Source organism: Brachionichthys hirsutus, chromosome 21, assembly GCF_040956055.1.
Source record: "Brachionichthys hirsutus isolate HB-005 chromosome 21, CSIRO-AGI_Bhir_v1, whole genome shotgun sequence".
NCBI lineage: Eukaryota > Metazoa > Chordata > Actinopteri > Lophiiformes > Brachionichthyidae > Brachionichthys > Brachionichthys hirsutus.
Window position 1 is genome coordinate 6,198,812 of NC_090917.1, and position 16,814 is coordinate 6,215,625.

General features: G+C 44.7%; 4 protein-coding genes across 4 annotated transcripts; 3 read left to right on the forward strand and 1 right to left on the reverse strand.

Moving 5' to 3' along the window:
* Window positions 1-2,582: 2,582 nt before the first annotated feature.
* LOC137910445 (monocarboxylate transporter 7-like) lies at window positions 2,583-6,229 on the forward strand. The gene is made up of 5 exons (XM_068754881.1): window positions 2,583-2,820; window positions 2,921-3,064; window positions 3,852-3,980; window positions 4,275-5,258; window positions 6,045-6,229. Exons 1-5 carry the CDS (start codon window positions 2,583-2,585, stop codon window positions 6,227-6,229), a joined length of 1,680 nt encoding a protein of 559 aa, XP_068610982.1.
* Window positions 6,230-8,292: 2,063 nt separating this feature from the next.
* Window positions 8,293-10,492, forward strand: si:dkey-21c1.1 (uncharacterized protein LOC100150256 homolog). The gene is made up of 4 exons (XM_068754882.1): window positions 8,293-8,301; window positions 9,054-9,088; window positions 9,467-9,572; window positions 9,863-10,492. Exons 1-4 carry the CDS (start codon window positions 8,293-8,295, stop codon window positions 10,097-10,099), a joined length of 387 nt encoding a protein of 128 aa, XP_068610983.1. The 3' UTR covers window positions 10,100-10,492.
* Window positions 10,493-10,646: 154 nt separating this feature from the next.
* Window positions 10,647-14,898, reverse strand: tepsin (TEPSIN adaptor related protein complex 4 accessory protein). The gene is made up of 13 exons (XM_068754239.1): window positions 14,829-14,898; window positions 14,195-14,267; window positions 13,946-14,037; window positions 13,756-13,849; window positions 13,597-13,664; window positions 13,415-13,496; window positions 13,150-13,221; window positions 12,867-13,058; window positions 12,549-12,735; window positions 12,366-12,479; window positions 12,176-12,254; window positions 11,950-12,084; window positions 10,647-11,870 (listed from the first exon to the last, which is right to left on the reverse strand). The coding sequence occupies exons 1-13, from the start codon at window positions 14,865-14,867 to the stop codon at window positions 11,310-11,312; spliced, it is 1,788 nt and encodes a 595-aa protein (XP_068610340.1). The 5' UTR covers window positions 14,868-14,898; the 3' UTR covers window positions 10,647-11,309.
* A 199-nt stretch (window positions 14,899-15,097) lies between these two features.
* On the forward strand, window positions 15,098-16,151 carry ndufaf8 (NADH:ubiquinone oxidoreductase complex assembly factor 8). The gene is made up of 3 exons (XM_068754330.1): window positions 15,098-15,357; window positions 15,745-15,855; window positions 15,923-16,151. Exons 1-3 carry the CDS (start codon window positions 15,277-15,279, stop codon window positions 15,941-15,943), a joined length of 213 nt encoding a protein of 70 aa, XP_068610431.1. The 5' UTR covers window positions 15,098-15,276; the 3' UTR covers window positions 15,944-16,151.
* Window positions 16,152-16,814: the final 663 nt, after the last annotated feature.

Sequence of the window (16,814 nt, forward strand, 5' to 3'; positions counted from 1 at the left end):
GACATGAAATGTATCTAGAAGTACTTACGGAGCGCGTGAGACGCGCGACAGTCAGTCAGGGCATTGCGTCATCGGCGTGAGAAATAACTTCCAGATAGAGTTTAAATCACAAGGTTTTTCTGTCTCTTTACGCACTGAATGCAGTTTTACTGGAGGTACTTGAGATACAAAAAAGGTGAAAGTAAAAATATACTACTTTGCAGTTAAATATTTAACAATTCTTACACTGTATTATTTTTAAGTTCCTGTTCCTGTTAATGACTCATCCGAGGAGGGTATGGGGAAAGGTCGTCGAGGCTAGCAGTATTGCTTCACGAGCAGGTAGAGGAGAATCTAGAGAAGTGGAGGTCTGCTCTAGAAAAGAGACCAATGAAGGTGAGCAGGAGTGAAACAGAGTACGTGTGTGTAAATGAGAAGGTCCCTGCAGGGGGGGACAGTGAGGTTACAAGGAATAGACGTAAAGAAGGTCGAGGACTTCAGGTACCTCGGGTCAACAGGGCAGAGTGATGGAGAGAATGTGGAAAGGAAGTGAAGAATCGTGTGCAGGCGGGCTGGAACGGGTGGAGGAAAGTATCGGGTGTGCTCTGTGATAGGAGAGTGTCAGCGAGGATGAAGGGAAAGGTCTACAAGACGGTGGTGAGGACAGCCATGATGGACGGCTGAGAGACAGTGGCTCTGAGGAAAAGACAGGAGGCGGAGCTAGAAGTGGAGGAGATGAAGATGCTGAGTTCTCCTTGGGAGTGACGAGGTTGGATTAGAAATGAGACAATAAGAGGGACAGTGAAGGTTAGACATTTTGGAGACAAGGTCAGAGAGACCAGAATTTGATGGTTTGGACATGTCCAGAGGAGAGACAGGGACTATATCGGTAGAAAGATGCTGAGGATGGACCTGCCAGGGAACAGGACTAGAGGACGACCCAGGAGAAGATACATGGACGTAGTGAGGGAGGACATGAGAGCGGCTGGTGTTGGGGAGGACGATGCAAAGGACAGGGTGAAGTGGAGAAGGTTGAAATGCTGTTGCGACCCCTGGCGGGACAAGCTGAAAGTACAGTAGTAGTTCCTAATGTACTTCAGATTGTAGTGATGACTATGGGCCCTTCAGTTTTGTTTCCCTCCAGAAGGGGGCGCTCTTTGTTCATCGTAATTACGGCGCCCGTCGTGAACGATCAGATCTTCAGTCAGCCCAAAACATTGGTGTGATATTTGCTGTCTCTGTGTACCATATCAGCATGTTCCTTTAGGTCTTTTGTGATTGGCCAAAATATGATTTAGATAATATTTTGATTGATTATGAAAAACAATTGTGAGCAGTTCAGTAATTTCAAATAGAAAACTAAAAGCTTTTGACTTCACTTTAACCTTTTTAGCATCGTTGATGTTTATTCTGGGAAAATGTTCACCTTTTTTTAACAACTGACCTCAGATATGATAAACCTTGCACTTATATACGCATATCACTACGTTCCTATGCATCTGTTGTGATGTTGTCACAAATAACATTGATCTGTGTGCAACGTTCCCCTCTAAGCTGCCTGAGTTCACTGTGAGTGATTGTGAGCCATAAGCAGGGCAAATTGGCATCAGCAGATTGTCTTCAGTTGGCTGGCCGCCCCCTCACAGCATTTTGGCATGTTCATAATAGTTAATAATTACCACTGTTAAGGTCTAATGAGGAGTCCAACCTGTTTTGAAAGCAGGATGCATTCGTTTTGTTTTTCACAGAGATAATTGTTGCAGTTCGAGTTGGCAGTTGTCATTGCAGAGACATTATATCATTAAACACTCATCAGTATATAGTTGTTGTTGTTCTAGTAGTTGCAGAATTCTGGTGGGCCGAGTGTTAAAGATGGAGCGCAAACAGAAGAAGAAATGGCGAGACTGGGGCAGAGGTTTTCTTTTTCGAGCGACGCACGTTTTCCAGAGGATGAAAGAGGAGTTGTCTGTTTTTGACGTCCAGGCACTGAGCCCAGACGTCACTTTTGCGTATATGGAGCAGCAGACATTGCTGCACTGGCAGAGAAGTGTGAAGCTATTCTGCAGCATCCATGTTCTGGTGGTCATTAATAGTGAAGTCCATAATGATGCTAATGAAAAATTAGAGGGAACATTGTCTGTGTGGTATATTTTGCATTTTATAACACTTGACACGCCTGTATTTGTAAAGCAGGCAGACATCAATAGTGAATTGCAATAAGACATTAAGATAACAAGAACTATTACTGGATTAGACTGTGCAAATAGATCACTTTGGCACGTAGAGATGAAAAGAATCTCAACAATAAAAGAATAGAGCAAACACATTTGATGATTCAACATTCCGGTAGTGGGGAACAAAAGACAACAGCGACGAGACTTTAAACGAGCTTTGTAAATTAAGCTCGGCCTGAGCTGAGTCTGAACTTTGTTCTGTGTTTAAGATAATAAAAAAGTCAAATCTGTCTACATGCATAACACAAAGTTTGCTTTTATTTGTAGGTACTTTCATAAACAGCATTTTTCAGTCGAATTCAATTCAAAATGTTCCAAGTTTATGGCCATTTTGCCGTATATTGATGTTGTAACGTCTCTTTATAAGGCATGGTGCAGTGTGGTACACGGAGGACAGGATTCTTGGGGCCCAGTGTGTACTCAGAAGCCCCTGACGGAGGTTGGGGATGGATGGTGGCAGCGGCCTTCTTCTTCGTGGAGGTTTTCACGTACGGCACCATCAAAACTTTTGGCATCTTCCTCCAAGACCTGATGACTGAGTTTGGGGAGACCAACAATCGCGTTTCCTGGATTGTTTCCATCTCTGTGTTTGTCATGGCCTTCAATGGTGAGTCAGACAGTAAGGGTGAACCGGTACAAATCTTATCAAGTCATCGGACTGCGTCGCATTCTGCACTAAACAACGTTTGCCCTCCATGCACCCTCAGCGCCTCTCTCCGCTGTGATGACCAACCTCTTCGGGTTCCAACTCGTTGTTATGACTGGAGGACTACTTATTTCCGTAGGAACCATTGCCACCAGCTTTTCCAGTTCCATCAATCAAATGTACATCACCTATGGATTAGTTGCAGGTATGGATTCCTAACGCGACTTGGATTTTAGCAGTGATGATGATGATGAATATATTTATTAGATAGAATGTTAGAGCAGTACAAGTACAGTCAAACAGTAGTATCTATATTACAGTACAAGTACAGTCAGACATCCTGTCGAAGAGGAGCATTTCAAAAAATCATCGACATTTAACAATACATTTAACAATACCAATAAAATAAAAATAAATTACTCCATTGATGCCAAATAACAATAAATTAAAAAGACACATATTATGTACAACGTAGGTGGACAAAAAAAAAAAGGGGGGGGGGGGGGGGCGGGGGGTTTGATCCGGAGAGAGTCGTGATCTCCGTTTCTGCCCCCCTGAAAGGTGTATTTTTAGAGCCGTTTTGAAGGAGGCCAAAGAGGTGCATGTTTTGAGGGTAGGAGTCAAACAGTTCCACCCTTGGGGGGCAGTATTGTAAAAAGATGATTTACCCATGTTTGTCTTATAGGAGGGTGTAATCAGGTTGTCGTTTGAGCCCCCTCTAGTGTTGTGGCTGTGGGTGTCACTAAATCTTTGGAGGTATTTAGTCAGGTATGCAGGGATTGGGGGGACTGAGGGCAGAGCTGCATTGACTATTTTAAATGCCAATCCCATTTTGAGTTGTTTAACTCCGTCTTCTACCCTGAGCCATTTTAGGCTGGCAAAATGTCCAGGAAGAAGGTGTGTCATGGGCCCCGGATTGAGAAGTAGAAGGATTTGTTTGTTTGTTTTGGGAAGTTAAGTTGTTTATTAAAGCCATCTTTTCCACTGTGCAGGGCTGGGCTACTGTCTCACCTTCCTGCCCACCGTAACCATTCTTTCCAAGTACTTCACCCGTCGACGGGCTCTGGTGGTCTCTCTGGCTTCCATTGGAGAGTCCATTGCCATATTTACCTTTGCACCAGGTGAGTGTCCCTCAGATGTTTCATGCATAAAGATGGAGGCTTAAGAAATCCATGTCAACAACTGCGCCGAAGATGAAAAGACTTCATTTTATGTGACAGATTCTGACCTGATAATGTTAGTCATATATTAGACAGATTAAATGTAGTAATTTACAGAACATACACACATATTAAAAGCAACACAAATGGCTGAGCTCGCTGCAAAACTGGGCTTGTCTTTTGTCTGTTGCTGTCTATATCCAATCACAATACGGCTAACTCATGAAATGTCTCCCCCCCCCCCCCCCCCCCCAGCCTTTTCCGCATTGAGAAATCGCATTGGCTGGCGACACACCATGGCAGTGATAGGAGTTTTACAAAGTACCATCATCATCTGTGGCGCTCTGCTTCGTCCAATCGTTATCAAACCCACAGAGATCCACAAGACGGAGACAGACCGATCGTGCCCGATGCAACTGGAGGCCCTTTCTATACAACAGGATGTGGACGGCACAAACTCAAATGACTCTCTGACAAGTACCGGTAATACGTCTTGTGGACAGAAATCCTCCCACGGAATAGATGCGGAGCTGACCGGAGACTCTGTGAAGACTGGAGACTCTGGGATCCAGTTTATAAAGGATACTGACGTGCCAGAAACAATGATTTTCTTGGATAAATCAGGGATAGAACAGACATCTGTGGAGAACAGTATGAAAGAAACTGGGGAGACAGAGGAGAAAGATGCAGGGACACAAATGATGAAAGATGAGGACATTAAATCACGAGATACGAGTCTATCTGCAAAGATCTTGACACTTCTGGACTTCTCCATCTTCAGAGAGCAGAGCTTCATCCTCTACTCTCTGTTCGGCCTGTTTGTCACGTTCGGCTTCTTTGCCCCTCAGTTCTACATCATTGAGATGAGCGTGAGTCGAGGCGTGGAGCGGGATCACGCCACCTACATGCTCTCCATCATGGCCGGGGCGGAAATATTTGGCCGATTCATCATTGGGTGGATCCTGTCACATAAGCGGCTGATAAAGAAAAAGCTGCTTGTGCTTCTCGCTTGCGACATTGCAATGACCTTGGATCTTTTGGGCTTTACTTTGGTCACAGAGTTCTACGGCCTGGCTGTTTTCTGTGCTTTGTACGGTATCTTTATGGGGACCTTAGCACCCACCCACATCCCCATGCTGGCGGAGGAGGACGTGGTGGGCATAGAGAAGATGTCCTCAGCTGCTGGCGTCTATGTGTTCATACAAAGCTTTTCAAGCCTGGCCGGACCCCCACTTGGAGGTAAGGGTTATCTTGTAGTGAACATTTTTTCTATGGTTTCTATTTACTACAACTTTTACCCTATTAAAACAAAAGTATGATTTGCAGTTGGAAGTTAAGTTAGTAAACTCCCCGTTGTATCGTAGGTTCAATGGAAAAATTGACTTTTGGTCAGCTGTTCAAATGAGCATCTAGAATAGATCGATACAAGTCGAGTCTTTTCTCTCACCCACTTGATTTCATCTCCAATAGATCAAATACACTCCTGGACAAAATGTTTGACAAATATTCATTCATTCATTTTCTACCGCTTTTCTGCTCTGCGGGTCACGGGAGTTGCTGGAGCCTATCCCAGCTCGCTATGGGCAGCGGAGGGATACATCCCAGATGCGTTGCCAGCGCATCGCGGGCACAGAGTCATACACTGCTGACAATCTGTCACCTAATTTGCATGCTTTTGGAGGCGGGAGGAACCCGGAGAACCCACGCGGACACGGGGAGAACATGCAAACTCCTCACAGAGAGGCCAAAACTCGGATTCGAACCCAGTACCGTCTTGCTGTGAGGCGACAGCGCTAACCAGTCCGCCACCCTCATCACATTTAATGATAATGAAATTCAAAATACAATATGTGCATTGTTTAGTTTTTTCATCTTAAGTTTATCAGATTGTAGTTTCATATCAGGCCCGCTCTACCACAAGATAACAGTACTCTGACATCATTGTGGTTTCCCTCATTATGTAGCTGCTGAAAATGAGTATAAAGTAACCTGAAGTTAATACTTTTTCTAATCCTCCTCTGTCAGGTGTGCTGATCGATTTGACTCAGAACTACGGATCAGCTTTTTATTCCTGTGCAGCTGGAATGGGACTGAGCGCAGTGTTCCTGGGGCTGGTGAGACCTGCTAAGAGAGGATTACTCTGCAGGAGAAAGAGACCTCAAAACAGAAAGGAAAGGAAAGAGGTCTGCGAAAAACAGTGCAGCGTATGAAGCAGAAGGACAAACTGACAGCCATCAGGATTGCTGTGACGTGCAAAGTTAAAAGCTTTGTATGAACCGATAAGAACGAGATAAACCTAATAAAAGGTTTGCCATTTCAGGGCAAAGGGCTCTGTGAAGACCGCTGCTGAAGCAATAAAAACTAGAAAGACAATCAGAGATTGCAGACCCTCGCCTCCAATAGATTATTCAATCTTGTGAGACAGTAAACAGGGCTTCCGGATCAGAGGAGCCAAACCTGCTCTAGCTTGCTGCTCCGGAACGTACTACAAGACACCTTCCGGACTCTTTTTCCCATCATGCCATTCGTGTCTCTCCCTCTTAAAGTGGCAGTTTACAGCACAGGCACAATTCCAGATGTAAAAATAATTCCAGAATCTGGATCCAGATCCGGATCAACGCCATTCTCGGGGAGGACCGAGCCACGGACAGATAACAAATAACAGATCAATAAAAGGATCCATCATGGGGTATTATAGATCTGGGCTCTGAGAGCCACACTGAGAACCACTACGTGGCTCTACCTGTTTGACCTGACTCAGCAACTGTGCCTGCTCGTGCCTGTTAACACGCACGACCCAGCTCTGATAGAGTTACCGCAGTTCTAGGTATTCTATCAACCACATTTTTAACACTGATTCTTGTGATGATTAATTAAAATAGATAATTTAAGCTGCTTGTGATCAAAACCATAATAATAAAAAAGAAATGGACAGATATAGTTACAAGAACCATATTCTGACTATTTTCTACAATGTATTTTATAAAACATTTATGAAGATCAGGAGATAATTTATCTGATCAAAGGCATCTAATTTTTTAGACAAACTGTTTACCAATAACTTAACATACGAGATAAGACTATTTTTGTAATGAAAATGTGTTCAGTCACAATAAAGCAATAGTTCGAGCCTCTCAAACAAATATTGTTTTTATTCATGCCTGTCACGGTAAAAATACTTTATATACTGTACACATATTACTGCTTTCACTGAGACAAAGAAGATTAAGCTAAAAGAATTCTACTTGGTAACGTGGGCGACCAAAGGGAGTGTCGATACAAGTCAATTTACACCTGATAGTCCAGGTTTGTGTGAAAAAAAATGACAGCAGAAAGTATTTTGCATGCTATACATGAATCGATTAAATAATATGAAAATAGATTTATGAAGTGGAACACCGGCGGAGCCACAGCCTGGTTGTGTGAAAGACTGAGAGGAAGAAGCCACCGCTGATCCAGATGTTGGACTCTGATCCGCTTCCATCCAGTGGAGTAAAGACAGATAAGCATTCACTCAAAGAAAATACCAAGTAACGTAAATACACCTGATTGTTTTGGTGTATTTGATTAACTGATATTTTGCATCACGTTAAAAAATTATATTCAAGAGCGGCTCCTTTTAATTAGCTGTAATCTACCTTTAGGAAGATGAACACATTTAACATGCAAACAATGCAAATTCCAAGCAATACGTTGCTGTACTGTACTTAGTGGTAATTAAATATATCTATACATATTATAGATAATAAAATATGTATAGTTAAGGTTACAATTAAAAGTGAATTATCTATTGAAATTGTAATGAAAGTATATACCTCATATCTTTCAGCTATTTTGAAGTCGATGGCAACCTGATGATGAAGATGATGAATATATTTATTAGATAGAATGTTAGAGTACAAGTACAGTCAAACAGTAGCATGTATTACAGTACAAGTACAGTCAAACATCCTGTCTAAGAGGAGCATTTAAAAAAAAAAAGCCCTTGCGGTCTTGTTTCCATTGAAAGTCCTTCGTACATAAATCATCGACATTTAACAATACCAATAAAATAAAAATAAATTACTCCACAGATGCAAAATAACAATATATATATAATAAAATAATAACCTGCATCTTCCGAAGGCAGATAGGACAGAAATCCAGTGGCCTGCGGTCAGACTCATCCAGGTGGTTGTTGTTGTTTGAAAAATCTGTTTGAAATGATCTTTGTCGTGACGGTGTTATTGATTATTCTTGTTTATGCCATTCGAAGTTTTGTTATTATCACACAATGCACGACGTACGCCAAAAAAAGCAGCAGCAGTGTGTGGCAGTGGCCATCGTAGCGGAATAATCAATGGTAGTCGATTTATATGTCAAACGTACCAACTATTTGGTTGTAAAACATGATTAATGTCAAGTAGCTCACCATGCTGTCGGCACAGGGAGTCACTTCCGCATTGTCCGGCGACGTCACGTGCTGACGTAAACAGGGAGGCGGAGCTCCGAACTTCACGCGACAAGTAGCGAAGCTATGTCGCTTCGGCTATCCTTCCTCGGACGACATTGAAGTTGAATTTGCGTTTAATTATGCGAGTAGAGTTTCTCGCGCTTAATTAATGTGGCTTCCATTCGATAGTTTACCTCAGCGAGCGACAAGCGGGAGGAAGACGGCGGCGGAGGAACTTTTCCGCTAGCGTAGCTCAGCCGCACTTAGCTTAGGGAGTCGGCTTGACAGCAACACTAGCAGCTAGCGACGCTAGCTCGCCCTGTTCTCTGTCAAGACAGGAGTTAGCTTGTTAGCTCGTCTCACGCACGTCGGAGAGGACTTGGAGCAGTGACCGGAGCAGACCCAAGCCGCAGCCCGGGCTTGTGCGCTTCAGCCTGCTGGAGATTCCTCCCTTACTCATCCCAGACTCTCTGGTTTGGCTGGAGGGGAGCCGACAACTCTCAGTTTCTGCGAAATGGCCGCAGAGCTGTGACACAGCCGGTTTGTAGAACAACACCTGAATCCGATTTACGAGGAGTGTTGACCTCTCTCTTTGCCAAAAGAGAACCGAGACGGCGGAAATGCTGACTGACAGCAGGTAAGATGACACAACAGCCATTTTCACTCATCTTTGTCATGAATGCAGGCCGGCCATTGCACGCTGCAGCATCACGTTATCCTCGTAACGGCTCTTATATCCACACTATTCACGCTCTTTATCAGCGTCTTCTCATAGTAGGAGTGCCACTTCTACCATGCCTTAGTATGTGTTGCTATTTTTAGCTCCTCTTGAAGTTCCTTCTTTCTCAGTGTGCTCACATTTACCAAGTCTATCTCTCTCTCTCTCTCTCTCTCTCTGGTTGCATAATGTCTGCCACATTATCTTGTACATGTAAGTACACTCCACTTTCCTCTGGACTCACGGACCCCTTCTTCTTCTTCTTCTTCCCTTTTTTTTTTTTTTGGATCTACTCAGGAAACGCTGTCGTAGCTGCGACAGTGACGAGGACCAACGGCTTAGTCCTCAGGCCAAGAGGTCAGGGGGGGGTCCCGGCCTGCTCGTGTCCGATGTGGACTCGGAGGTGAGTCCACATCGGTGATATTTGTTTCTACATATTTTTTGAGGGGGGGGGGGGGGGGGTAAAAATAAACCCTCTCCATTTATTTCCTGTTGTGGGGATCATTAACATTTATTGACAGAGAAAGCAACGTGCTGTCATAAAGCCCACGTAAGTAAATGTCATTCTGAATTGCTTTTGCGACACTCCACTGTCAGGAAAGCTAAGAATGAGGTCATTAAAGTCTTGCATCATCCAGGAAGGCATCCCTCATAGACCGACCCCCCCCCCCCCCCCTGTCTGTGTATTTGCAGTCTTCCAGCAGCGACTACAGCAACGGCACCACCAGCAGTCCAGAGAGAGTCAGCACCGGGCCATGCGTACGTATCCAGAACAACCGCGTCAGCCCGACGCCTGACGACTCCACTCGCTCCTTGCAGCATGGTTTCCATGGCGACTGCAGCAGTGTTTCCTACGACTACATCAACAGAGTCCTTAGGGAGGCGCATTTTAGTAGTCTGCAGACTAGAGGACGTCCAGGCTCAACATGACCATAACCTCTGACCCCTCTCCTGACCCCCCCCCCCCCCATGGAAGCCTCCAGCGGCTACATGGGTCAGGGGGGAGAGGGATGATGCGTGGGCAGGAAGGCTCATTCCTCACCCCACCACGCACCATAAGCACATCCGTCTCTCCGTGGCCCGCTCGCTGTGGCTTCCTGTGCAGTGTCGATGTGTCTGTGCGCGCGCATACGCACTCCGTGCACTTTAAAAAGAGTTGTCGTTCTCTTTACACGCGTGCGTCGATGTGCGGGACATTGTCATTGGTGCTAATCACGAGGAACGCGTGACGATCCAAAGTGCTCACGAAACTAAATAAAGCTCAGCACTTTACTCCAGAACCTCGGCCTGTTTACTCGTGATCCCGTCGACAGATGGAATTATTAAAACAAATCTCGTAAGATATTTGATGCCTTGTGTTCTGATTTGCCGTCACTCGGTCGGGGGAACGGCGCGTTCTCAGACCGGTGGTCTGCTTTGCCATCTGTCCGTGTTTGTTCTGCATACGACAGACTGATACGCTTTCATCACGCTGATGTTTTATCGCAAACAACAAATTCAACCATTGGTCGGTCAAACGGTTTACTCGAGACATGCAATCTACAGTCAGTCGCATAACAGATACATAAACCAACATCAGCTCGGTGCCGACAAATCGGAAGCCATCTCATTTGTAGTCTTCAGTTCCCAAGAAGAGAACTAGTGCGAACTACAACTATGGATTCTCCTCTCCGAAGTTTCCTGGATCCAGGAGACACCGACTCCGCCGAGCTGAATGAGGTTCACTGGAGCATGATGCTAACAAAGATGACATTCAGGCAACTCAGAGATTTTAGTGCATATTACAGAGGTGGACAAGTTGAGCTAGTAATGATCCGTAACTCGACATGTCCATTCTTGGGAAACGCTTTGAGACCTGGGCCAACAAACCGCGATAGTCCAGTCCTCGATACCGTTTAAGGGTTTCCTGTACGAAGGGTTCAGCTCATCCATATTTCTGTTAATGTCCCATATCCGCTAATAAATAAAGCATTTCTAAGGCGGCACCATACAGATAATAACTTTAACCCCTTACACTGTGAGACTCACCTGTTATTATGGTAATACCTGTACAGATCTGAGCTTTCTTCAAACACTTAAACAGATTTCTGAGATGATGGCATCGTTGGTTTAACTCACAGTCCCGGCGGTGAAGCATCGGTCAAAAGTTGAGAAACGAGAACGCTGAAACTCGTTGGCTTCTGTCGGACGCGACTGAATCGCAAACGTCGTCGCTGATTTCACCGACGCCGGCGTTGTCGTGAATCAGATTCTCCTTCAAACCTTTGTCCGTCACAAATGATTCCCTTTGACAAAGCGGCCTTCCCTTCGTGACCAGCTCCATTCCGCTGAACAGGGACAGCCTGCCGGAACAGGACCGGTCATGCTGGGGCTCAGCTGGGGGGGCGCAGCCCCTCTCTGTGTCCAGCGCTCTCTCTTCAGCCTTTGTTGCAACCTCAGTCGAACTCTGCTCCACCTGGTTTTGCACAAACTCTTGCTCCTCCTCCTCCTCCTCCTCCTCCTCCTCGCCGTTGTTTGTTTGCTCTCCAGCGGAGTCTCCCGGGGACAGATCCGAAGAGGACGGCGGGTGAGTTGGTAGCAAAAGTCCCGAGTATGTAGATGTGGAAAGCTGATGAGTTGATGTCTGATGGCTGCCATTTTCTGCATCCTGCCACGGAGTGTGTGGAGATCCGCCCATCAGAGCTTCGAATTGTCGCAGGATCTAAAGAGGAGGAGGAGAAAAAAAGAAAGTCCAGCCAGTCTTAACAAATATGCAGCTTTCACTTTAGAGGCTCTCTCACCTTGGTGGCTTTGTTTGCCGCCGGTCCTGGAGCTCCCTCGCTCAGCTGCAGGAGTCTTCTTTGTGCCGCTCCAAACATTTGTTCCAGAGATAGAAGGTCAGAGGTCAGGAGGCATGACAGAGCACACAGTGCCCGCTGACAAGTTGGAAGAGAACCAAGATGTGCATATTAGAAAAGTACCTTTAAATAAAACCCGGATCTACCAGTGCACGCTGACTATCGGTACCATCTGAGCAGTGTTTGAGGGATCTTGAAGTCTCCGTGAGAGCAACTCCAGCACAACCTCACAGTTGAGAATGGAGCACCTGGGCAGATCAAACAAGACAGGGGATCTGAACACAACATTCCAATCACAAAAACATTTAAAATAAAATCCTAAAAAGGTGAAATCAGCCCAAAGAGAGAACTGAACTTACTCTTTGATAAAGTGTTGGCTCTCTTCTCTGGACAGGAAAACCTTCGACCCGTCTGTGAGTCTGCTGACGAGCGCCATCTCCTGGCCGCAGTCCCCAAAATGCAGCGCTTCCACCCTTAACGCCGGACAGCTTATGAGAAGCGACGACGATGAGAGCAGAGTGGGATTTACTTTAAACACTAACCGCTCTGATAGGTCTCCACTGCCCTCTCGACTGGCTCCGGATTGGCTCCCTGTACCAGCTGACTTGCTGCCCTGGGACGCCCTGCTGTTTGCCGCCATATCTTGAGAGGAGTTGTGCGAGGAGCTGCTGCCGCTGTCGGTCTCTTCCCAGCCACCTCCAACCTGTCCTGGATGGCGCTTGGTCGGCGCTGTGGTAAAAAATACGTAAAATAAACACTTTCAATCAAATCTGACAAAATCAAGCTGATTAATGTTTTACAAACTGCATTGGGAATCAGATCTTAACGTTGGAATCCCAAACTCGTGTCTCCATCATCACCTTTTGGTCTGGGAGCAGACATGTTGTAGGCACACGCAGGCATGGCCAGCTCTATGGGTCCCGGGGGCGCACGCACAGCCCGGTAGTGGTTCTCATGAAGTCGGATACCCTGGCGCTCAGTTGGGGGGAGGACAGCGCTGGCCACTGCCTCTGCAGCTTTCTGGATCTTACTCAGCAGTGAGCCGCTGCCTGCTGAACGGGACCAAGTAAAGAATAAAACATAGAGAAATGTACAACGGATATGGTTGGATTCGCGTTTATTTTGTACACGTGTCACTCTAACCTGCCCCTTGCTTTCCAGGGCTGTATCCAAAGCCCTGCATTCCTGACCTGCAGCAAGTCTCTGAGCCCATACCTGGTCAGAGACACGCAAAACACAGAAAAAACTTTTAGAACTGGTAAAAATATATTGAGTTCGTCTGATATTTCAGACAACTTCGAGTATAAAATACAAATCAGTCAGAATGAATTCTGATTTAAGCTTTGATATTGGCTCAATTTGATTTCTATAACCCCAATGCTGTTTGACGGTCTCTGTTATTACGCACCCGTTGATGGTGGAGCCACGTTTAGTGGATGGACGCTGCTTTTGGCTGAAATTGTGTCTGTGAAAAGCAACATGGCTACTTCCTGCAAACAAGAAAAGCAAACATTTGGTTTCCCCGCCCCCCCCCAAACTTCCAGGTATTATATTAATTGATGTGATGTTTAATTAGAATGAGCGTCTCACCTGCGCTGTATTTCTCACTTTCTGATACAACGATGTGCCGTGGACGGGATCAGGAGGGCCGCTATAAACTTAAAGAGCAAAACATCCAACAGCAAGTGAATAATCAGCGGAGAGCGCGCCGGCCGTGAGGTAAACGGAGCTAAATGCACAACGTGTAACCTGATGCCTGCTGGATGAAAGTGGAGTTCCGTCGAAGTTCGGTGAGGAAATGATTTGAGCCATGGCCGCACAGATGGACAAAGATCTTCAGCACCTAAAATGCCAGATTTACAGAACTTTGAGATGTTTGGAAGGACAAACATTTAAGACACAGATTCATGCAGCAGATAGAACATTTCTTATTTCTTACCTTGAGTTTGACATGACAGGATTCCACCTGGAGCCTTTCCAGAAGGTACTCCAGCAAACACTGACCATAGCCTGTTGACTCATGGGAGGTTTCTACAGTGTGACGATTATGAAGGTCCATATCACAGTGTAAACAGAGTCCGGTATGCCTCATCATTTCTCTAAAGCACGTCACGTATCATAATGTTTGTTATCTTCAAAAGTTTCAAATGGTGCTGAACAACAGCAGAAGTTATAATAAAAAGGATACTTCCAATCTCCTGGAAAAGATAACCAGGACAGGGGTTTTCATCATCTGCTGTGGCCTTCATCAGCGTTGGGAGCTGAGAGAAGATCAAAGGAGAAGAGAGTAAATAGATTCAGCACTTCACAGGAAGGGATTCGGTGAAACTCCACAACTCAATTCATTACAGCCAAAAACGTGCACTTTATAGCTTGAATAGTATTGAAATAGATATTTATACTTCAACACTGCAGAGCAGTAGTGTGGTATGGAAAGATAAATAGATATTAGAATCAAATATGATCCCAGCAACCTGGAAAGTGGTACGAATACATCTACCAATGTGTTTCTTCTTGCAATTAGCTTGTATGCTACTAGCAAGCTAGTGACAGCACAACTTAATAGTATCAAACAGACACGTAAAAGTGCGTGATGATGATGATGATAAATATAATAATTAGATAGAATGTTATAGCAGTACAAGTACAGTCAAACAGTAGCATGTATTACAGTACAAGTACAGTCAGACACCCTGTCTGAGAGTAGCATTTAAAAAAAAAGCCCTTCGTACGTAATCCATCGACAGCGTCGTTCTCATCACGCTCTAATTAGCTGATGCTAATCGTTTTGATAACTGCCGATAGCTGGAAATGCCACTTACTTTCTGAAGAAAGGCTAAACGTTCCATAAATGTTGCCATGATTTAGCAATCCTGGCTGCGAGTTCGTCATCTTCCTGCTTCTGGCGGTCTGGGGAGTGGGCGGGGCCCAAGGTGACAGCTACCCAATCACGGAGCAGGTTGCTAAACATGCGAAAATCTCATTGGCGTTCTTGGAGCGAAATACAACGAATGAAAAGCAGGAATGCTGTGGTAGCGTTTTGATTGGCGGAAATACGAGCGAATAACACTTCCGTATTTTGCCAACAGGATATTACTGTGTCCATGGATTTACAAAACGTGTTCTACGGTTTGGTTTTGTACGTGTTGTTTACACGTCTTACAAAAGTGTTTTATTGAACTGTGAAGGAGCGTCGGGTTCGGATTGATCGGCTAAGCGCTACCGTGCTCATCAGATGAGCTAAGAATCCAACAGGACCGAAGAACAGCGATGTCCTTGCCAAATGTCTGGAGTCGCAGTCGAGAGAAAATAAGGCTTTTCCCAGAACTTTTTGCGGAGTGTGCGGGAGAGGTAAGCATGAAAGAAGGACAATCGGTGTTTGCACAAATAGTTCTATTTAAAACCACCTGACTTGACCGATTTACCCCCAAACTCTGGCAAGGAACCAATTCCAAAAATAAAAGCTCCACGATCCATTACGAATTTTACTATCAGATGCTTTCTGATGAGTGCGGAATGCAGATTACACAGCAGGAAATAAATGAATGAATGGATGTGTAGATCGTTAGAAACCGTTATATACAATGTAATGCCATTGTGCAAGGAACCTAGATAGTGGGGAGACTGGCCAACCCAACCAAATGTAGACATTTTATTTGCAGTTATGTTATGATGGAAAGACAGAGCGCACACACCTTACTTTGCTTTATTGGTCTGCTGTGAGCTGCTTCGTTTCAGGCGGCGGTGTATGGGAAGTGTGTGGCGGCGACAACAGCGGGACGTCTGGAGCTGAAGAAGGATCTGTGCGTCGGGGAGTTCGACGCACTGAAGAGCTGCTTCACAAGAGCAGTAAGGGACAGCAATGCCCGTAATCTTAATGTAAAGGACATCGTTCTGATGTCTCTGGTAATTACAGGCGAAGAAAAAAGCCAAATGAAAGGAAGCCGTCCTGGTTTTGTGGAAGGACCGACCCTCAAGACTTCAAGGTCGAAGAATCCATTCGTGATGCTGGATGTCTCTTATCTGATCTGAACGTTCTGCTTGATGCTGTAAACCATTTTGAATGTGTTGTTTCATAAGGCATTGTTAAAACCACTCCACGTGTAAAATTCACAAGTAAATAAAGTAACTATTTAATCTCTGAACACAAAACAGCCGTTGACATTTATTTTTGTTGGTTTTTTTTCTATAAGAAAAATGCACAAGTGTACAAAGCACATAGAAATCTAGCTTTTGGTACAAAGGAAAGTTCCAGCATGTGGCAAAATGCTAACCGGTGGAATATTCAGAAACACTGAAGTACTAAGAAATGTAATCCATAATATTTTAAATATATATATATTTTAATTCCTCTTATGCAGCAAGAAAAAGCTGCAAAACCCCTAAAATACTGCAGCATATTAATAGCAAGACACTGGAAAGTCAAGAATGACTAAAGACGGACTGAGTAAATGTCTTGGACAGTGATTCATTGTCCAACCTTCATCAGACAATAAGGCAACACCGTCTACCTCACGTCACCGTTACTTTCATTTGAAAGTATAGCAAAGCAGCCTGAACACAAACATACGTGGTAAATGTAGGTTCAAAGAAACCTTTAGCATTGATCAGCTGACATTTAAATATTTACAAACAAAAATGAGACCTGTTAGTAGAAAATCAGAACAGGTCACGTCCGAAAGTGAGGAAGACTCCACAAATCTAGAGAACAAGGGGGCAAAAATTACAGGACAAAAATATATATATCTGTCTAGATGGATTATAAATTGTATTTGCATATTTATATTTAATTCTTCACAACCCCCCCC